We start from the raw sequence: 23,421 nt of genomic DNA, 5'->3' as shown, positions 1-23,421 counted from the left end.
ACCAAATCAAATGACCAACTAAGCACGTGTCAATCGAACATTGCTTTAGTCACGAGATTTGCACGGAAACGTAGTACAGTCCTACGTTTAGGCGTAAGGAAGGTTGAATTCATCCAGAATAGAAGGGCTGTTACATTCACATGTCCTTAGCCGGGTGGTGCTCAGTGCCGGCCCACACCGCGCCACGGCTGGCCGAGACCACGCTCTCCGAGTGAATATTCTTGTGTAACTTCCAACATGTTGGCTCCCGCGGCGCTACTCGTGGCGCTGCACTTAGCTGCGGCTGAAATACGTAAGTTTGTTTATAACTTCCTAATTTTATAGTGTTAGTTTTTAAGTTTTTATTAGTCCACAAAACATACGTCAATTATTTAAAGAAAGACAAAATGTTCTTTGCTTTTTCGATGGTATATGTACGAATAATAATTGGTAATAGAGACGTTTGAAATTTAAACTTTAATGATGAGTGTACAGAAATAATAATTAATACATCATGTTTATTTAAGTTACCTCATTTATAAAGATTACACAAAAACATATTCTAAAAGTGTTGATTGTTTATCGATTTACATAAAACACTCAAATAATATTAATGTAGCGCCTTTAAATTATAACGATTACTGTTAATTTAGATATTATATTTTATGTAACAAAATATTAGTTATTCCCGTCTAATGATCGTGCCTTTGCCTATTAATTATATTTTATTTTAAACTCGAGAAATATATTTTGAGTGCTGCCTCATATGTTTTATTGTGTATCAATAATCGCAATATATTTAAACGTAATATTATATCATGAAAACCTGTAAAGTAACAACGTTTTGCAGGCTTACGATGGATGTAACTTAAAACCTGGCTTCATATTTCGTTTTCACTTTTAACTTCATTACCGTTTAAGTGGCTTGATCTTCATAAAGATTTATGTAAGTTACCTTAATAAACAGGGTGAATTTTTCAAACGGGCCTTCAGCATTTTTCTCTAATCCTTATAGTTTCGGATTTAGCCCTGAAGGCCTATTTGATAAATTCACACCTGTATAGTCAAACATTGTAATTTCCAAATAAAAAATACGATTAAAATGTGGTAAAATATGGTGCGTAATATATCCATATTCATATTATTTAATTTACAACGATGTAGCAACTTGAAAACCCAATTTGATATTTATACCTATTTTATGAATATCTTTAAATCTTTAAATAGCGTATAGGTACATATTAGCTATGATGTACTTTATGTTATTTTAATGGTAGTTATTTTATAGTTACGCATTTCATTTTTTTTAAATCAAATAATGATTTTATTATACGATAAAATATTTATGTGCTAAATCTATTACCGCTGGCGTTCTTTTGTTTGAACATCTCTTCATAACGAAAGACAATTTGACCTATAAGAAAAGTAAATGCCCAGCAGCATGCACTAAGCCCTACTAAGGTACCAAGCTTAGCATTGTGCAATATCACGAGAACTTTACGCATTGATTTCGTCAATTTCATTGAAAATTATCAAATTATTAAATAATGGATAGTGCTATGGATGCTAAGAGTTTAGAATAAATAGGATGCACCTACATTAAAATACTACTCATACTTTATTATTAATACTTACATGTAAATATTGTGTGTAATTGTACATAACTGTACTCTATATGTATAATGTATATACATAAACTTTAAGTAATTTATATTCACGTAACTTATATAAAGCAAGATTAGCGTTAATAATAATGAAAAAGGAACAAAATAGCCAACTATACTATTGTTTATAAATAAGGGATACCCAAAAACAAACAATAGTTGTTTCGTTACGGTCTCTTGCCACACTATTACTACACTGCGGCGCGAGACATTTGAGAAACGGTGGAAAGTTCGAATCTTGCTATTAGATGCAAATTATTGTGTTGTATCAATCATATCTGAATAAATACTTCTGGAAAATTAATTTGAAAATTCGTTGGGCAATTAATGTATTCCTCAAAAAATGTTATTAGAAAAAATATAGTTGCCGCCTTATTTATTACGAACGACTCTTACATTTTGGTATCTTTATCGATAAGAGATGTATTTTTTCTGGAAATCTAAATATCAAAGTGTCTGACTGACATAGTGATCTATCAACGCACAGCCCAATCCATTGGACGGATCGGGCTGAAATTTGGCATGCAGGTAGATGTTATGACGTAAGCATCCGCTAAGAAAGGATTTCGATCAATTCTACTCCCAAGGGGATAAAATAGGGGATGAAAGCTTGTATAAATCTTCTTAGTTCGCTTCGCTCGCGTTACGAAGTAATATTATTAAGCTCGTCATAAAATATAATTCCTAATATGTAACCCCATTTCATCTCCGTAACTAGCTGCTACTGTAGCTGTATTTTAATCACTTTTTTCGAAGATTATGGCATATATCTTTACTAACAATTTTCATGTTATAAATCCTTAAAAAATATTGCACTGGCCTAAATGTATTTGTTTACTACGAAGATTATTTCAACAGTAGTCATAATCGTAGAAGCGTTTTTATCACACGTTACGACAGTATCGTAAATAAACGCATATCAAATCATTATTATGTGAGTTTATACAAATATACCTATAGGTAGAATTTCGCGGAATATTGCATTCAAGTACAATTTGCACTTTTGAGCGGTACATTTTGAGAATTTTGAGAATAAAATTACTGGGCAGCATTGCATCTATGTTCGACCCCTGGTGAGATCCTAACCTTAATTGGATTGATTACCGTCCCAACTTACTCCTCAGGGTCAGCAACATGTCTGTGGCCGACCACAGGTAGAACTCTGATCTTATCTGAGGTTGATTATGTCCACCTATTACTGCCTGACAACAGCAGCGTTAAGCGCAGCTGTGTTCTGGTTTGAAGGGTGCGGTATGGGAGACTTACTTTTCCGAGGCGTTCCAACTTAGCCTTCAGGGGTAGCGGCGCATATGTGGTTAATCTCAGGTAGTAATACCTAATCCTATCTGGGGTTGATTAAAGATGTCTATGGGCGGCAGTAGCTTACCGTCAGATAGACGGCATGTCTGTTTGCTACTTCTATATTATAAAAAAATCACAAGAACAGCTCATCCACTGCTTGCCATTTTGATGATGTGCTTGTGTTTCAATGTAAAACTTAAACCATTCGATGATTCGATGAAACATTTTTATCACTCATAACATTTGATTCACTCTGATGATTATTACAACATACACATTATCGTACAACCGTTTTCGTCACACGTTGCAAAATATTAGTAAATATACGCGTATCAAATTGTATCACAATTTATGAGAGTTAAATGACACTGTAATGCGGTCAGTCGTACGAAATGAACACGGCTGCAATTACGAATGCATTGATGTTTGTAATCATATTTTTATGTAATCTGTACAAATAAGTGTAATTCAATTTTGGTCTGTAAGCTATGTACTAGTAGGTCTTTAAAATAATTGCCAATATTTTTAGCTTATTTGCATGATAAATACATACCAATAGTAGTTCAAATTGTGTTTGTCCGTACGACTAAAATGTACTCAAACTGGTCAACGATATATAAAAAATATATCATTGAAAATGTTTGGTTCCTTCCTTGTTTTACTGCTAGGGCCTATTGCTTGTCCCTGTAGTTCTTCGACCAGATAGGGCTACGGTATCTCCTGCCTATCTTAGAGGACTCCGGTTGCGTTCCTTTGAAGATCCCGGAATCCTCAACACAGCATCGAGGACGGTCACCTGGGGTTTAGTGCGGTAAAAGTTCCACATAACCCCGTGGCCCCGTCGCTCCCACGACACCGGGTACCTTTCGGTTAAAGGTTTCCGCCTCGTCAACAAAAAAAAAGGATACCTATTGCTGCCTTGTAATAATAAAGTTAAACGCTATTTCGGTCGGCATTAAAGTGGTATACTTTTCATGGTAGTCTTTAAAAGCTGTATTCTATTAAATACATACCTCAGCGAGCATTTATTAGGCAGAAACATATGTTGCGTTGGTGGTTCAGGAGTCGAGTCACAAACGGTTCTACCACCTTCTACGTGTATAATCAACTGTACTATTAAAGATATTACCAAAACATCAATATTCAGTAAATTCAAACGAGTACTCGGTTTGTTTGCGCCGGCGACCGTGACGCTGCATCCTTGCATCATCAGTGAAGCCGTAATCCGGTCCGGTGGAACGTAGGGCCAGTATTTTATTTTAATTCTTGTATAAGTGTCGATTAAAATCTGGATTTTTGGCCCTCGGTAATGGATTGTAAGCTAAGTGTTACTTTAGTATGGATCAATAAACCATTTTACCCAACTGAGGCGTAGCGGAGTAATGAATGTCTATTTGTTTTGCGGCTTGAATGATTATGTATCGTTTGATTAGCTAAATTGTGGGCTATATTTTTAAGAACTCGCGTTTTTGTTTTTTTTTTTTTTATAATATTTCTGTTATTTCTATTTAAAGATTATGAAACGGTAATGCCAGCCACCTGGTATTAGACGGAACGCCTTGTGTCTTGTGTATTCTCTTGATATCGTTTGTGGCTCTTGTTATCCCCCACGTCGATAGGACATACTAAAGTGACATTAACTGTGAAAACTTTATTGTCATAAAATAACAAACGTTGTCGTGCCGATCTCATTAACACAATAAGATTAGATCATCATCATCATCAGCAATCCATTACTGTCCCACAGGTGGGCACGGGTCTCCTCTCATAATGAAAAGGATTAGGCCATAGTCCACAGCGCTGTTCAAGTGCGTATTGGTAGATATCATATACCTTTGAGTTTTTTTTTTATTTAAAAATCTCTCAGGTATGTAGGTTTCCTCACAATGTTTTCCTTCATCGTGTAGCAAGTGAAAATTAATTTCTAATACGCACATAAAATAAGATTAGAAGATTAGATTAGATAAGGAGAGGAAAATATAATATATTTTTAAAACCATTATAATAGTTATTTCAAGCGACTTCAAAGAAGAATCTGTTATGTTAATACTGTAACCTTATTTAAATGTGTAATTAGGTTTTATATTTAGTTTTAATAAATAATTCAGATGATTGTCTACTTATATGGTAATTTATCTGTTTATGCATTAAAATACGTACGATGAATTAAACAATAATGAGATGAGTAAACGTATTAATTAATGGTTTTAGAGATTATTTTAGGATTATATTATAAGACCGTGCTGACAACATCATAACAAACCAAATAAATTCAACTGTATGTTAGCACTAGATCAGTGTCACATCAGTGTCATCCACATATTATATCCAATTGGTGGTTTATCTGAAATATACGTCACCGGTCAATTTAATATTAGACGGCGTCAGTGTGACGAGTTTTTCTGTACTTCGAACGCCATTATAATGTTTTTGTTTGAGATCGTGCTGCCGCGCCTGTCGTGCATGCCTGCCGCGTTCGAGACACTCCCGAAATCCCCTCTTGGGCTCCCCAACTATAAAATTTAACCCAAAGTTTAGAGAACGCATTGAGCGCAAACGTTTATACATGATCTATACTTCTATACTAACATTATAAAGAGGAAAACTTTGTTTGATTGTAATGAATAGGCTCAAAAACTACTGGACCGATTTTAAAAATTCTTTCACCATTCAAAAGCTACATTATCCACGAGTAACATAGGCTATATTTTATAAAAAAAAATATTTGATAAATAGATTTTGAGGCGGTATAAAGTTTGCCGGGTCAACTAGTCATTAATATTGCTTTAAAAATGAAATCAAATAATTTAAACTATAATTTATTTTATTAGAGTAATATTAACGTGTTTTCGTAATATTTAAGTGTTTTTTCTTAATTTTCCAGCGTCCTACATAAAAGTGTGCCAGCGAAATGACCCAAACGTGGACAAGTGCATCATGAACTCCGTAGAAGAGCTGCGACCAAAGATAATTAAGGTAATTTTATAAACTACTTAAGACATATTAAAAATTCTCTTCATACGTAGTCATTTGTTGAAAAAAGATTTTTAAAGGTACTAGAGTCAGTTTAATTTGATCGGGGAGATAAAACAGCCGCACTCATTTTTAGAGCAGTTCGGCATTTCGATAAATATTGATGCTGACTTTGGTGTGACTATCTTAGTGCTCAGAAGTAGTAAAAAATCTGAGATAAGCACAACAGGTAGAACCTTTTTACTTGGAGTTTATTACATATGTCCAGTGTTGGCAGTGACTATTAAACATCAGGGTCTTATATAAAAAGGGTGGAGAGTCTTTTAGAACAATGATAGGATAATGTATTAGATGTCTAACGATTACAAATACGCCTTAAACTCTTTCCATCTTGAGATATCCATTTCTAGTGGAAAGACAATAAAATGTTTACGATGATGATACTTCAATGGATATTTGATTGAAGCCAAAGTTTCATATTTTCAAACCCTTAATATTTTCCTCTAATCACTCTCATTCTTCTCTCACTCCAATTCTTTATTGGAACTGTGAAAATTATAAATATAGTATGTAGATAAGACGGATATATGTAAGCCAGTGGGAGATTAAGCAACTATGTAAGAAATATGTTTAATAACTAACAATGAGCAATAAATAAATTGATTTGAATTAGGATGATACATTATATATTACATCACATTTTTTATGATATTCGTTTTATTATAATTTTATTCAAGATATGGATTTGGTAACCCGGTTTTGACCATAATTATGAATTATATTTATCCTTTTGATCTAAAAATTCTTCTCCAGTTATACAGCAATGAATCGATGATAATATAGATTCCAGTAGAGCGAATAATGGAACTAAGGTCGAGGTGAACAAGTCCTTATAACCTTAAACTACAAACAAACATTTTTATTAATAAATTGATTATAAGCTCAGATTATAAGTAACGCCCGCGTATTATTAACACAGTTAATACAGTCTCTAATACAAGACGGGTGCACTGATCTGCGAAATAAAAAGTTGTCGCACTGCACTTGCACGACGACACTATGACTATCTATCCTGTACAATATATAATAAAATGAATAAAGAATTAAATATGTATCCACTTTCATACCGTGAATGCAGGAACTTAATTACAGACTATCTACAAAATCTTACATACGATCAGACTGAACTTATTGTGACTGGACTCTAACAATATGTTACACCCAAGATATACATTTAGTAGCATATACACACGCACACACATACATATACACAGACACTACACACACACTAACATACACTCACACCTACACAACACATTCATACCTTTTCTTTACTTATTAATTTTATTTATTTTGTTTTGTTTATTTATTTATGTATTACTACAAAGTTAATTTTATACATTTATTAATATTTGTTTCGTAAGGATTATATAGTTATAGAATTGTATAAATCAAATGTTTTACTAGTATATATGTACTTCTCCTGTGTCCGAAGGTTGGCGTAAATAGCTGCAACACAGTTTTATAACTATAGCAGCTGTTTACGATATTAAGTTTGCTTGTATGTATATAGGTATATGATGATGAATAAATCTTTGAAATCTTTTGAAGTTATTCTAAGATTTATTTTTAAACAAAGTTGTAAATAAAAATAACAGATATTTATTTTTCTTATATAGATTATAAATTATGTAGAGACATTATTAACGGCATTATTTTAAACAGGTTTTTAAAGAAATATGAGTTTTAAAAGTTATAATAAATTGCGATTACATTAATTTATTTAGTAATGTTTTCTCCAAACTATATTGAAGCAGAGCAAGAAAGAGACAAATAAAATCGTAATTAATCTTAATATCTTTATTAATTAATCAATTTATCACAGATATAATATCTACATATACATAGATTTTATAGTGGATGAAATGTCATATTCTTAATGATTTGCGATTCTTAATAGACTTTAGTTATTATGAATAATGTTAGATTTTGTAACTTTTGTAGGATTATAAATACTATTCTTAGACAAGTCTATTGTCGTGGTATGTATATGTAATGTATATGATTGTTCTATATATTTTTTTCGTTAAAGTTCGTTTGTATTCATCATCTCAGAATTGATTGCATTTGCGACTGCAATTTTTCTACTTCATATGGTTCACTTTTTCTCCACTATTTGTTTTTGTTAGTTACTTACTGCTGCAGCTTTTGCTGCACTTACAGCTTCAGCTTTGGCAGCATCAGTATCTTTTCCAGGAGGTTCAGCTGCATCGCTGGTACTTTCTGCCGATGCCACTGCCACACTAGTAGCCTCCGCAGCCTCCTTCGTTCCCTTGTCTTCGCTTACAGCTTTCGATGCACTTATAGCAGCAGACGACGCTTCATCTACCGTTTTACCGTCCTTTCCGTTACCGTTCTCTTCGGGAGGAGGATTTTGTTTTTCTGGGGCAGGCTTTTCTTTTTCTGGGACCGGTTTTTCTTTTTCTGGGGCAGGTTTTTCTTTTTCTGGAGCAGGTTTTTCTTTTTCTGGGGCAGGTTTTTCTTTTTCTGGGGCAGGTTTTTCTTTTTCTGGCGCAGGTTTTTCTTTTTCTGGCACGGGCTTTTCTTTTTCTGGGGCAGGTTTTTCTTTTTCTGGGCCAGGTTTTTCTTTCTCTGGCGCAGGTTTTTCTTTTTCTGGCACGGGCTTTTCTTTTTCTGGTACAGGCTTTTCTTTTTCTGGAGCAGGGTTTTGTTTTTCTGGGGCTGGCTTTTCCTTTTCTGGGGCAGGCTGTTCTTTTTCTGGAGCAGGCTTTTCTTTTTCTGGGGCGGGTTTTTCTTTTTCGGGCGCTGGTTTTGGTGTTGGTGGGCTTGGTTGTTTAGGCTTTTCATTTTCCGATTGCTTAGGTGTCGAAGCGGGCGAATTAGTTTTGCTACCACTAAAAGCGGAAGAGTCCGCAACAGATTTAGAGGCATCGTTTATGATAATATCTTCAACGTTTTGTCCATTACCAGAGTTCTCTTGATCATAGGAACCAATAACAGTGTCGGATGTAGCTGCTGATGCCACAGATGATGCGGCTGCCTCACCGCCGCCATTTTTTGCGACTGAGTCACTTGCGCCAAATGCCGCCGCAGAGTTTTGAACTACGACTAGTGTTCCATCGTTTTGTGGTGATCCTGACGGTTTAGATGGAGGAGCATTTCCAGGTGGTGGTGCGTTTCCAGGTGGTGGTGCGTTTCCAGGTGGTGGTGCGTTTCCTGATGGGGGCGAACTTCCAGACGGTGGAGAAGAAGGTGGGGGACTAGGTTTGTTTCGCTTCAGATCGATTATAATATTTGTTACGACTGGAGCGCTTGAACTAGCCGAGCCGACACTTTGATTGTCATTCTTATTACATTTATGGCACCTCCTACCCTTGCAAATGATACATTTTTCAGCTACTTGTGAGTTTCCAGGGTCGGGCACGAACTTCACTGGCTCCACTTTAGTCGGATATTTTATGGTCACGTTGGTGTTACTCGGTATCCGTATTTGGATCACCGTTTTACGGTTATGACAACTACGCGCTTCAACATCACTCTGAAAAATAATGTTAAATAACAATATCAAATAGGAAATCTACACTGCTGCCTTACATTTCAACATGCATCATCATTTCAATATGCATCAAATTAAAAATTGATAATTGCCTAACAAGTAAACAATACTGGGTTAAATATCCGGGTTAGGTAGATTTGACCAGTTTTTAGGTAGAAATAGGTGTGGCGGCGGTTACGCCGGTGTCGAAGCACAAATAGTTCTACCAAATTCAAAAGATTGTTATAATTCGCAACTTCATTACTATTTAAAAATCCTTACCTGCAGCAGCAGAGCAAATGCTGCAATGATCGCCAGCTGGCACCACTCCATAATTGGTTCTATGAGATACGAATTAGAGCACAGGTTTTATATAGACAGTCTGATGGAATGTGTCAGTTCTTCGTCATAAATGGTCATTGTTAGGTGTTATCATTAGTTCGTTGGGCACGTAGCATTTAACTACCTAATGTTTTCTGATAGTGTGCCAGGTGTGTTCTGAACAAATACGTCAGCCCGGATTTACGCATTGGTATTGTTTTTGGATAAAATTAAATAAATAAAAATTCTACTCTCACAGCTCCACACTAGGATTCTCTGTGTCGTGGGTGCCCCGGACACACACACAGACAAATACGCAAACACCCAGTCAGAAACAGAAATCTAAATTCATCATTACGATATGGTCGGGGATCGAACCCGCGAATGCGGTGAAGTGGAAGTTCGGGAGTTCCCCACCATCAACTTTTATTTTTTTATTTAATTCATATTCGTCGTAGTAGTCTTTGTTACCCTAACAGATACTGAAGTGAAAAATTTAAGTGTATAATGATTACATACGGTTCTTCGGATAAACCAAAATACGGCAAATAGCGGTATTCTGACACTTTATATAATAGTTTTTAGTCCACTACGCTAAAATGTACTATAGCAATTCCAATTCTATAGCAGTACCATTTTTTTATATACTCTCATAATTAAAAAAGGTTAACTTCTAAAGCCTACGTACTTAATGAAAAATGCGTGTTTAGGGGTCAAACTTTTGGACTTTCATTTGGGGTGCCTTTTCCACTTAACTGGGCTGTCGAAGGACTGACAAGTGAAAAGGATTGCCGTCCGTAAAGAAACGTAATTGACTGTACCTATAAACAGTACCTATGTACCTGTAAGCACGACGAAATATTTAAGTACGACAAATATGCACGACAAAAGAAAATCCAAGTTCTCAATCTAATTGACACTACCGAGGCTAAGTTGCTCAATTTGTCGTTACCTAATAAAAGGTTGATTTCCTCGCGTAAATTGCCGTAATAGGATATCCTCTTACTTTTTACGCCGTAATTACAATAACCGCCGGCGAGTACGCAATTGTCGGAAACTTACTTTTGGCGGTAATTTTAAAGCCGTGACTTAATACGACGTAGTTTGTCGTAATGTACAATTATTTATTTGAAATATGTAACGTGAACTTGTGCAATAAAAATCTTTTTGAATTTTTCAATTCGAATGAAATCAAATCAAATCTCTTTAATTGTGAATACAGGTATTAAAAACACAGGTATTAAAAAGTTACATGTAGTGCGCTATATTCCACCTTGTCAGGTATACAAATATATATTAAATAAAATTATCAAAATTTATAACAGAAAAATAAAGAAAAATTGTCATTATAATAATTTACATTCATAAGTATTAATTGTATTCATTAAATTATTAATTACCATATTCATTTTAACCTTGATACAATTATTATCATGGTTTATGTTTGTAACAATAAACAAAGCCATATTGCATAATAATATTATATTAATAAAATAATTAATTACATAAGCATTATTAAGAAATACAAGTTGTTTTACTTTATTAATGTTGAACGAAATAGTATTTGAAAACACATTATCATAAGGATTTAAACATAAGGTTTTATTAAGCTCGTGCGGAGTGAGTTACAATTTACTCAGTTTTTGACCGACTTGGAATAAATTATATTAAGTTAATAAAATACATACGCATATTATTAAGAACTATAAAGAGTTCATGTTGATACTTAATAACTAAAGAGAATATTTTTTTTAATATTGTTTAAAAACACGTAAGGATTACAATTATTGAAATAGCATCGAATAATTGTACACAAAGACAGTATTGTATATATTAAATGTTTCATAAAATATATTTGCAGTAATTGTATTTCTTTTTACTTCATATCTTAATGTAATAGGTTCTGAGACTTTTATTTACTTCGATAGCAATAATAGCAACAAAGAGTATTACATAGATATTTCTATTTCTGAAATACATTTGTGAGGGATATTCAAGTTTTATCTCGAGAAAAAATAGGTTTTCGCAGTTTTGTGTAATATTTTCCTAATAAAAATGTGACTAATTTAGACAACAATTTTAATCGTATGGTAACTAACTTCGTTATTAATCTGTTACCTTCTGATTTAAGAACTTTTGTTGTTTACTAAGAAATTGAAAAGAAGAAATGGAGTTTAGCAATTCTAAGTATACGAGTATATAATAGCGCTAATATAACATCAATTTTTCAAATCATTATTTATTTTAATACTTATCACTTAATTTTCATTTATTTGCTTTATTTTATTATTCAGATACTGATACAATGATGTACAAATACAAGGAAATACAAAGAAAGAAATTGCAACGTAGCAAGAATTGAAAGCCAATTAACATGATCAAGTTTGAAAATCTTGACGACCTGTTTTTACGGACTTATTTTACAGCTAATAATTTATACATGGCATCTACACATAGTATCTTTTTCATTGACTCGATAATATTTAAATAACAGATTATGTTTCTTATAGGGGTTGGTCAACTTGGCTCCCTTGAAGCATACCCCTAAACCTGAATTTAGTCCTGTAAAACCAGCAACTCTGTAACGATATAAATACATCCACTTGTCTGTCCATTTGTCTTACTTTCATAACATGCCTTACACGAATTAAATCGTAACCTTCGATAAACCAGCACTCACTGAAGCGTAATGAAAATATTTGCGAGTAAATTGGAAAGTATGTCATTGTCGTTGGGGTTTCGACACCGGGACAAGTGGGTTAAGATGACACGAGAACACTTAGGTTCATGTGTGTCCTTGTGACTTCTAGTGTTTTGTACTATTATGGACATTAGGGAACCACCCTACCTAGTTATTTCCTACCTAATATATAGTAGCTTTCCTGTACTTTTGTACAAGTAGAATATAAATAATGTTATGTTTTTATATTCATTTTTAGAGTTTCATGCAATATGCTTTAACTAAGTAGGTAATCATTGTATAGATTGACCTGGTATGGTTTCCATGTGATTCTGTATTTTTGTAGCGAATAGTTAAGTTAGCCATTTTTAAAAATTTTCTACATTCGTAGGTTGACTGAAACTGAACAAGAGGGTTAATATGATTTGAATATAGTAAAAATAGGTCATTTTAAAATAATTATTCATAAATAATTATTCATGTCTATTATACATACTTTAAACAAAAATAACATCTTAATCATAATGATAAACATTTTTTGTTACTTAATATCTTCCAATTAATTCAAGGTATACCTTATTTTCATTTATTGTTATCATTATTACTAAATATACTGTAATTGACGATTATATATTGCTTTCTCAGGGTATTCCTGAACTAGACGTGCCGGGTATCGAGCCGCTCTCGCTGGGCCAGATCGCGCTGGCCCGCGGTCCCCAGGGCGCCAAGCTGACCGCAGTCGTCAACGACGTGAAGGTGCGAGGCCCCAGCAACTTCATCATTGAGGAATTGAAGTAAGTAAGAGAAGGCAGTGGTCAAGTTCAAAGGTGGAGTGTCTTTGTTTATATCGTAAGCAAGAAGAGGACTACCTGAAGTCGACCACAGATTTGTTGGTATGTCCAAAATAGATATGTCGCCCTTGCCCCAGGGTGTTTAACAGCTAACAGCTAACACCGCTGATATTAGTCAGAAATAGGTGTGGCGGTGGTCCTTCCGAAGGACGTCCTTCTGATCACAACTATACCATGAAGGGACTTGTAAGTAATTGTAATACCATTGCTACGTCTCCCCTGTCTCGTAACCAATCTATTCCATTTAAGTAGTAACAGAAGTGTTGGAAATGAATATTTTATTTCATTCATTCTCAACAGATTTATTAATTGTGCTTCTATTCTTAATATGAAAGAAATAATAATAAAAACATTGAGAATGTTTTAGATGCGAGATGCGATGCGTTTTAGTCACAAGCAACAGTTACGTATTAGTCATTCTTCTAGTAAATAACAAACTAAATGCCTACGTGGTTAATCTATATTGTATTAATATTGACGTATGCCAATATGTATGTAATTGGTGTGACATAATTGCGGGTAAAGTATTTGTAGAGTTTTAGGTCGCTGGTTTCTAATCCGAAATATAATTTGGAACCCTTGTGCGCTAGTGACGATAGTGTAGGTGAATAAATTATATAAATACCGTAGAGTGGTGCGGTGCTCCCTTCGGCGACCGATCAACCGTGATGCACACACACTCGCGGCGTCCAAATAGGTCCCCAGGACCCCCGTAATAAATATAAATATATTATACGTCCCGTGACGAAATCTGAATACCGACTGTCCGCACAATGTGTGTTATGACAGAAACGTCAACCTTTTAAATTTTGAATTTACTCCTTTTATTTATAATCAGTATTTCGACCAGTTCTAAATACTGAACATACCCCCGCCCGAGAAAGGCCAAGCCTTTATCAACCAAAATCCAAAAAATAAAAGCTTACACCGAACATATAATAAACATAAATTAACACAAACAAGTTTGTGACAACCCTATTCCGAAGGCAGCCTACAAAACTTAACCATTGGCCGAATAAATATAACCGATGTTGTTTTCAGTTTAACTATCCCAGTAATACACTAATCTTTCTCAGGCAGTAACACGAAATCCAAAATCCGTCCTAATTTCCGTTTTAAAGAAAGCAAGTTTTCTTCTTTTAAAAAACTAAATCTCCAATTTTAGGTAATCCTCCAGGTTTTATCCATTTACTTCTAGTTTGAAGCGAGTGAAGATATTGACTTCTCCATCTTCTTCAAAATCTTTTGATAAAGAGCTTGCGCCAATTAACATCTCTTCAATCTATTGTTTTCTTTCAGCTGTATAATTTGTCCCACAGTCGAACCGAATGACATGTGAAAGACTCCGCCGAGAAGTAAATGTAGTTAATGCTACAAGAAAAGCTTCCGTCGTAATTCGCTGATTCAATAGTACATTTTACAACCTTTGCACAATAACAAATAAAAAATAAAAGATATACACCATAAGCTTTTAGGATTCCTTAACCGCGAAACCCTGGTAATTAAGGAAAATGTTCAAAACAAAGGAAAAGCAAATCCGTTTGCAATGTGAAATACCCCGGTGGCATTCACCCTATCCGTAGGTAATGAAACCATTAAATGTGTCAATCCATTTTGACATAAAACAAAATATCCTACAACGAAAATAATAGACCTTTACCAATAAAAAGAATTGAATTAATTAACAACATAAAAATATATCTAAAACCGTAAAACCGCTAAATAAAATTTACAACCTTTTTCCGAAACTTATTTACCGCACGTCGTCTTTTCATATCAGAGAACCGTTTTCTCACTGATGAAAAATAATTATTTACCGTAAACGTATCTGGTAAATATGACGAACCTACCGCATATCGCCGTGTATCATCCCGTTGATGACTAATTTTATGATCTAAATGTCTCCAATCCGCAATGGCACTAGAATTGTCGTTAATGTCCCTAACCTTATGTACAAAATTATCCGATTTTGTATTCGTGAAAGTTTGGCAAACGTTAATATTCTGGGCACCTTTATCATTATTTACCACGTATGAAAAAGGCCCGGACAATACATAACCAAAAATAGTTTGTATAGCGTGAGGCAAATCATTGTTTATTTTAACAATATCCCCGAGCATAACCTCTCCTAATAAATCTGCACCGATTAAAATATCAACCTCCCGACTAAGGTAAAAATATTCATCCGCAAGAGGTAGTCCTTTGTAATGACTACAAATCTCTTGAGGTAAATTGAAACTAGGCAACTGATTAGTTATTTTATTTAAAATAGTAGCGGTAGATACCAATAACGGTCGACGTGAAAACCGCGGTCGAATCGTTAAATTAACCCCATTTCTACCACTATCCACTGGTATGCCACTCAGTCCCGTGACTGTAGAAGCATTCGTCCTAAACCGCCTTAAACCTAATCTATTGGCACAACTCTCCGAAATAAAACTGCCTTGACTACCGTTGTCTAATAATGCACGCGCTTCTTGATATTGACCATGTTCATCCTTAATATGCACCATGGCCGTAGACAAAAGAACCGTACGATTAAACATGTTACCTTCAATCATGTTAGAAGTCAACGAAGCACCACCTTGATTCGAAACCGTAATATTTGCCCTGTTAGATCCGCTAACAGATGCAGTATATGGATTATCCTCCACCCTATCCGCGACAACATTAGAGGCATGTGCCCTACTGTTACCGGTCACAGTAGGTGTCGCCGCCGACCTTGCACTGCTCGATGCTGTCTGATAGTGAGGTAAATCCATGTGAATAAGATGATGATGCTTAGGTGACTTACACTTAAAGCAAACCCATGAAGATTGACAGTCCGCTATCTTATGAGAGTTAAAACATCTAAAACACAGTTTATTTTCTTTAATAAAGTCTTTCCTAAGACCCACCCTTAAAGATAAAAATTTATTACATTTGGAAAGATGGTGTATTCCCTTTTTACAACATTTGCAGCCTACCTGCCTATTTTCCTGAAATGCCGCATGAGTTTTAGTAGTGCCATATGTCCGATGTGAATCACCACTTGACTCTAAAATCCTAAGTTCATTTTCCAAAAACCTTATTAAATCCTTAAATTCCGGAAAGTCCTTTCCTGTAAACCGTTCTTCAAAACCTTTTTTTAGACTATTATCTAATTTTTGAAAATTAATGTAAAATAGTAAATGAGTCCACTGATCAACCGGAAAATTCATCTTTTCTAGCGCTTTCGTATTTTCTAATAATGTATTTAAAAATAATTTAATAGAACTTAAATGTTTGGTGACATGTGAAATATAAAACAAATTATAAAATAGTTTATCTGCTAACAATCTTTTATTATTATATCTATTGTTCAATAGATCCATAGCAACCGAAAAATTATCTCCCGAAATAGATAAGTGTTGCAATAAAACCTTTGGTTCTCCAGCCAATGAACCTAATAAGTAATACATTTTCTCCGAATCAGATAAAGCATTATCTTCACATATCAAAGAATTGAATAAATCCATAAATGAAACAAATTCTTCTATTTTTCCCGAAAATGTAGGAATTTGTATTCGTGGTAAAACCACCCGCTTCCGCTTGTCACCATCATCCATTGACCTGAACTCCGAACCATGTTCAGCCTCCGAAGATGATATTTCTAAAAACTTCCTCTTGATATCATAATATATTCCATTATATTTTTTAAAATCGTCCGAATAATCCACATCAGAGCCTTCGTCCAATTCCGATTGCAGCTCCAAAAACATCGACGTAAATTCTTCATAATTACGATCCAAATCATGATACCGTATTTTAAAATTATTTTTATCTATTTCAGATTTAGGTTCCCGCTGAGAAAGATCGTAAATAGAATCCAAATTATGGATTGCTAAATCGTATTTTAATTTATTCAACCTTTGTTTAGATTTAGGAGCCATTTCAAAAAAATGAAATAAGAAAAAATTAAATTAAATTTAAACCGATAGAACGCTGTCACAAAATTATATGTCAACCGACTTGACAAATATGAAAGCACAAAATATTACCGAATGTAAATTATAATCCGCAATAATAAAATCCAAACCGAAATAAAACCGACCGAAATAATAGAGTAGACAACGACCATGCAGTCCACCTCCACCTGGTGTAAATGACCACACGTGCGCTGTTACTCTTGAGGACTAAGTTGGAACGCCTCGATTAAGTATATCTCCCTTACCACACCTTTTTCAAACCAAAATACAGCAGCTCTAAACACTGCTGTAATGGCAGAAATAGATGTGGCGGTGGTGCTGCCGGAGTCGAACCACGTAGAGTTCTACCACCTTCAACCGACACAACCCGAAACAGGAGAATGCTCAATACAAACCCGACCGAAACACTAATAATAGTCCGAAAAAACGCCTAAAACCGTTGACGTTTCTTGTAGTACCCGATGTACATAAATAAAATAGTAACCGAAATAAATACGTGTATCCCTACGTAATAATTGTAGAGTACACAGTTTTTTGAATTTGTCCAGCCGCTGTAAATACTTATAATCCCGCAAAGTATTTACAAACGACGTGGACGTGTACCGATGTCTACACTACTGTTCACCAACACACAAGAATATACTTGCGAGCACGGAAACCCGAATCCGGCTCGAAGGACCAAAATGTAGAGTTTTAGGTCGCTGGTTTCTAATCCGAAATATAATTTGGAACCCTTGTGCGCTAGTGACGATAGTGTAGGTGAATAAATTATATAAATACCGTAGAGTGGTGCGGTGCTCCCTTCGGCGACCGATCAACCGTGATGCACACACACTCGCGGCGTCCAAATAGGTCCCCAGGACCCCCGTAATAAATATAAATATATTATACGTCCCGTGACGAAATCTGAATACCGACTGTCCGCACAATGTGTGTTATGACAGAAACGTCAACCTTTTAAATTTTGAATTTACTCCTTTTATTTATAATCAGTATTTCGACCAGTTCTAAATACTGAACAGTATTCATTATTTGTGCTAACTACCATCATACAAAGAACTGAATAGGTGATAATGGTTTAAGATTATTTTGCCGTTTAATTATTTTGACAAATGTTTTTCGTAATTGTAGATGTTATTTTTATTATATTATTATTTTATTATATTATATTTTATTGTAGACATTTTGATTACATAAGGTGTTGCACAAATACATACTGTACAGTTACATTAACTTGCAAAGCTTAGCAAAATAGTCAAACAATATATAACTTAATATATAAACATTAAAATTAAAATAATTATAGTTTAAGACTAAAAACCACGCTAAAATAGCACGAGGAAAATCATTAATCCCGATTCCTGACGAACCTGATGACGTGAATGGGATAAAATTATTTAAATCGAGTATTGTCATCGGTTCTTGATAATTTTTTTAAAATTTTAAAATTAATCGGACCGTTCAAAGTGGGTAAAAGTCGAGCTCAAAGATTCCGTTACATACATACAGGTCAAGCTAATAAAAGTGTGGTAAATTATTATTCAAATAACTTCATTGATTTTATACACATTTTCAAAGCAATTTAAAAACGTATATTTTTGAAAAAAGAACACAGACAAAAGATAAAATCATATTATGGCAACAATATTAAAATTCCAGGTCAGACCTGGACAACAATCGGTTTGACATGAAGCTGTTGCTGCCGCGGCTGGACTTCAACGGGAAGTACAAGATGGACATCCAGGTGTTGCTGCTCAGGCTGCAGGGGAGAGGGAACATCACTGGACATTTCAGTATGTATAGAGATTTTACGCCAACAATCCTAAAGTCATCATCATCAACTCAATTCCGAGATAATATTAGTTTAAAATGAAATTTAATGATTATAATACAATTTTATCTTAATTCCACTGTCTATGACATTTCAGTCTGTATAATTTCATTGTAATTCAAAATGGCGACTATTTTCTATGTTTCACGTTCACACAATATAGGCAATGAGTGAGAGGTAATTAGAAATGTCGCTATTTAAGATTTCAAATAAGATATAGCGTAAAACTATTGTAATTGTTTTATTAATATTTATTAATCAAGTTCTAACCGTAAAGCGAAAACGTTATTTATAAATTTTCGATTGAAAATTAAGTTAAATAAAATGAAAACCTGCGCAATTATCTATACGACTGCAAAAAAACAATGTCATGTTGATTCTAGAAAAAACATGACCTAATGGTCGTCCTTATGAGGGGCTTCCGAGGGCCAATAGACCTGCTAACCTTAGACCTAAAAGAAAGATCCCGGAAGTTTGCATTGAAACTCATTATGCAGTTGTTTTACTTTGAACGCCATGTCTGATTTCCTGAATGTTGCGAATGTGAATTTTATTTGATGATAATATTAATCTTATATATAAAATTCTCGTGTCACAATGTTAGTTACCGTACTCCTCCGACACCGCTTTACCGATTTTCACCAAATTTTATATGCATATTCAGTAGGTCTGAGAATCGGCTATTATCTATTTTTCATACCCCTAAGTGATAAGGGTTATTCACCCTTAACATTTTTTTATTTATATGGCAACACAACGCTTGCCGGGTCAGCTAGTATTTCTATAATTTAATGACACAAGTTCATGGTAATGCCTTTGAAATTTTATATAATGGAATAAATTGAATATCTTTGTGTTGACCGCAATTGGTATAATTTGGATAGTAGTTTATGTGCGCATACTGTATATACTTAGCGTTATACAAATATCGGCGTCTTTTTTTTGGTCGAAGATGCTAATACAAAAATAAAATTGCCTTTAGTTTTACTCTTAGACTATCAAAACAGATGATTGTTAATAATTACCAACTTAATAATTTAAAGACAAAGATAAATATTAGTTAGTTAATTTACTAATTAACGAGTTCGAGTTTCGAGTAAGGGCAGGAATTAATTACGTTGATTTCAAAATCAAATTGATGATTATATATATATATATATATATATATATATATATATATATATATATATATATATAGTTATATAGTTATATATATTCATATAGTATATATATAACTGAAAGGTGTCTGACTGACATAGTGATCTATCAACGCACAGCCCAAACCACTGGACGGATCGGGCTGAAATTTGGCATGCAGATAGATGTTATGACGTAGGCATCCGCTAAGAAAGGATTTTGATTAATTCTAAACCCAAAGGGATAAAATAGGGGATGAAAATATTACTTCGTAACGCGAGCGAAGCCGCGGGCAAAAGCTCGTTACAGAATAAGACTAGAATTCTATGTTATTTGTCACACGTTCTGCAACAAATACATTATCATAATGGGACTTTATTTCCTTAACACAGTTGTTAAAGAAACAATATTTTAATGTTATGGAGCCATTCATTTATAGCGCGCAATTTGCATAAATGATGGCCGCTGTGTAAGGGCTGTGACAACACTTGTGTAAGATTGCTTTTTTAATAAAATAAGACTTATTATACACAAATAAAACACATGCAAAAACAATTTAATTAAAGCGATTATAATAAAAATATCAAATAAGTAATCTAATTTTAAAATAGTACTGATTATGTTATTTAAAGATTTTAATCAAAGTTTGAAACAGCATGCAGCGTACCTAATTATATTGTAAAAAATATATAATAAAAATAACCCTTGCAAGTAAATACTTTTATGTATTAATATTCTGGCATCTCTGTATTGTAAGTGTCTTTGATACGTGTTCAAAAATAAGTAAATGAACTTGGAACAAGCAACCATTGATTTTTTTACATTATGATCAGTATCTACCCTTGATTTGATTTAAATTGTTAATCCTTAAATTGACTGTTTCCCATTTTATGTCTCACTTCTGACTCTACTCCCCAAACTAAATCTCACTCTGGGAGACCCGTGCTCAGAAGTGGGACAGTAATGAGTGGACCATGCTTGTTTTTCCATTTAGAAAACAAATTTTTGCCAACCCTAAGACTGACCCATAGGTTCAGCCACAATGGCGACATTGCGGTCAAATACTTCGACAGTTGTTTTCTTGCGAAGGTATTATGATGCAAAATCAAATGAATGATGTATTCGAGCTTCCTATATGAACAAGTACCTAAATAAGTACCTAATTAAAACATTAGCTTACAAAACCTTTCTAAAAATGAGTAATATAAATTGTATGTATTACAGAATTTATAATCTACTCGTAAGCTATTATACCGACTCACATTAAGAATATTCAATTTTGACTATTTATTTTCGTAAAAATATACGATTTCTTACAAATGTTCTAAAATAGTTTATTTAAGATCTTTCCATTATGTTATACATGTAGTTGTGTGGATTGTTTGAGGAACGAATACATGAATTAGTCCTAGGTTTTTTTTTTTTTATAATATAAGAGTAGCAGACGAGCATGCAGTCCACCTGATGGTAAGTGGCTACTGCCGCCCATGGACATCTGTAATCAACCCCAGATAGGATTTGATATTCCTACCTGAAGTCGGCCACAGATGCGCCGCTACCCCTGAGGACTAAGCTGGAACGCCTCGGAAAAGTCTGTCTCCCTTACCACACCCTTCAAACCGGAACACAGCTGCGCCTAACACTGCTGTTATTAGGTAGAAATAGGTGTGGCGGTGGTGCCGCCGGAGTCGAACCACAAAGGGTTCTACCACCTTCAAACAACACACAACACACGATTACAAACGATTTGAAAATAACCTTTATTTATATTTACATTTTTCATTACAGAGGATTACGCGTGTAACGTCACGATGAGAGGCAACAAAGAAAAGCGCGGGGAAGACGAGTATCTGAAGTTCGATCCTTTCAAAGTGAAACTGCGCGTTGGTCAGTCATCCATCTACCTGACCAATCTCTTCGATGGTGACCCAGTCCTCGGACCGGCCACCAACAGGATCATAAACGAAAACTCCCAAGTATTTCTCCAAGAAATAAGTCCAGTGCTAGAACGCAGTCTCGCGGACCTCTTTACGGAAATGGCAAATAAAATAACCTCAAAATTCACCTACAAAGAGTTATTTCCCTGATAGTTATTAAATAGTTATTATGTTCTTAGTTATTTTTGTGCGTGTGATTCTATTGACAATTGGTGATTCATAGTGTTAAGGTGTAAAATTATGCAATGTGATAGTAAGTATTTTAGTGGATTAGTTTTGAATGTGTTAAGATAATCTCAGTGCTTGAAAACTACAAAAATATTTAAGGCTGGCAAGAAAACAATAATTCTTTATTTTTTTTTTAAAGACTTCGTCACTCACATAATAAAAATGCAATTCTCTTAAAAATTAAATGCGAAAAATAAAAATGAAATGTAGTTTTCAAATACTAAGAATCGAGCTAGTACACTTTGGGATAATGTATAAAATTTTGTATATAAGCTTAATAGTGTAAAATTGCACGTTATTTTCTAATCAAACGCTAGAATCTAAGGGAAACTTAAAAACGTAGGGAAAGAAAACGGTAGCGAACATAACGCTAAAAATGTTAAAGTAAATGGCGCTAGTGTGCATTAATGGAGACTTTTTTATTTTTAATTTGGGCATTATGATTAATTTGTTAGTATTGTTTTCGGTTTTGATTTTACTTCAAAAATCTCACTTCACTAACTATCAAAAACATTTTTTGGTTAACAATATTTTCAATACACAATTATTTGATATACAATATAATTTTTCACTTTACATGAATAAGCGAGGATAAATAGGATACAGATAAAAATAATTTCATAAAATATCATAAGGAAATATTTTAATTTTTATCGTTTTCATGTGGAATAATTTAAACGTTGTTTTTATTAGGTTTAATTAAAAATAATTTTATTACATAATGGCATTGGATAAATACTTCTGTCATATGCATTATGTTACCTTTGCTTGCCGTGTTTTAGGCGGGAATTAGATTCTCATACAAATATTACAATTATTTGTATTATTGTGACTGGCAATGTGCAATGCCGCAACATGCAAAAATTATTTGAAATAAAAAAATAAAATGTGTTCGTTTTTCATATTGTAAATAAGGACTTAATTTAATTAAGACAAAAGACAACGGACTAATAAAATCTGCAATTTAAGGTTAGTTTCATATTACCTTTTAAGTTTCCCTTTTAATTTTCATTTT

At 34.0% G+C, this 23,421-nt stretch overlaps 2 protein-coding genes across 2 annotated transcripts; one reads left to right on the top strand and one right to left on the bottom strand.

Moving 5' to 3' along the window:
• Positions 1-130: 130 nt before the first annotated feature.
• On the top strand, positions 131-23,183 carry LOC140747239 (circadian clock-controlled protein daywake). Its single transcript, XM_073079542.1, has 5 exons — positions 131-292; positions 5,830-5,921; positions 13,121-13,269; positions 18,933-19,066; positions 22,030-23,183. Exons 1-5 carry the CDS (start codon positions 238-240, stop codon positions 22,326-22,328), a joined length of 729 nt encoding a protein of 242 aa, XP_072935643.1. The 5' UTR covers positions 131-237; the 3' UTR covers positions 22,329-23,183.
• LOC140747397 (uncharacterized) lies at positions 8,104-9,968 on the bottom strand. The gene is made up of 2 exons (XM_073079828.1): positions 9,757-9,968; positions 8,104-9,477 (listed from the first exon to the last, which is right to left on the bottom strand). Exons 1-2 carry the CDS (start codon positions 9,805-9,807, stop codon positions 8,104-8,106), a joined length of 1,425 nt encoding a protein of 474 aa, XP_072935929.1. The 5' UTR covers positions 9,808-9,968.
• Positions 23,184-23,421: the final 238 nt, after the last annotated feature.

This window comes from Epargyreus clarus, unplaced genomic scaffold (genome assembly GCF_041222505.1).
Source record: "Epargyreus clarus isolate Ecla_fem2 unplaced genomic scaffold, WU_Ecla_fem_2.2 ptg000014l, whole genome shotgun sequence".
Classification (NCBI taxonomy): Eukaryota; Metazoa; Arthropoda; class Insecta; order Lepidoptera; family Hesperiidae; genus Epargyreus; species Epargyreus clarus.
This window is presented reverse-complemented; position numbering and strand designations above follow the sequence as displayed.

Excerpts from the sequence above, each read along its gene's own strand:
- LOC140747239 (XM_073079542.1), top strand. The coding sequence starts at position 238 with ATGTTGGCTCCCGCGGCGCTACTCGTGGCGCTGCACTTAGCTGCGGCT. Across the intron at positions 5,922-13,120 it reads TGCGACCAAAGATAATTAAG|GGTATTCCTGAACTAGACGT; the intron begins GTAATTTTATAA and ends TTGCTTTCTCAG. Across the intron at positions 13,270-18,932 it reads TTCATCATTGAGGAATTGAA|GTCAGACCTGGACAACAATC; the intron begins GTAAGTAAGAGA and ends TTAAAATTCCAG.
- LOC140747397 (XM_073079828.1), bottom strand. The coding sequence starts at position 9,807 with ATGGAGTGGTGCCAGCTGGCGATCATTGCAGCATTTGCTCTGCTGCTG. Across the intron at positions 9,478-9,756 it reads CATTTGCTCTGCTGCTGCAG|AGTGATGTTGAAGCGCGTAG; the intron begins GTAAGGATTTTT and ends ATTATTTTTCAG.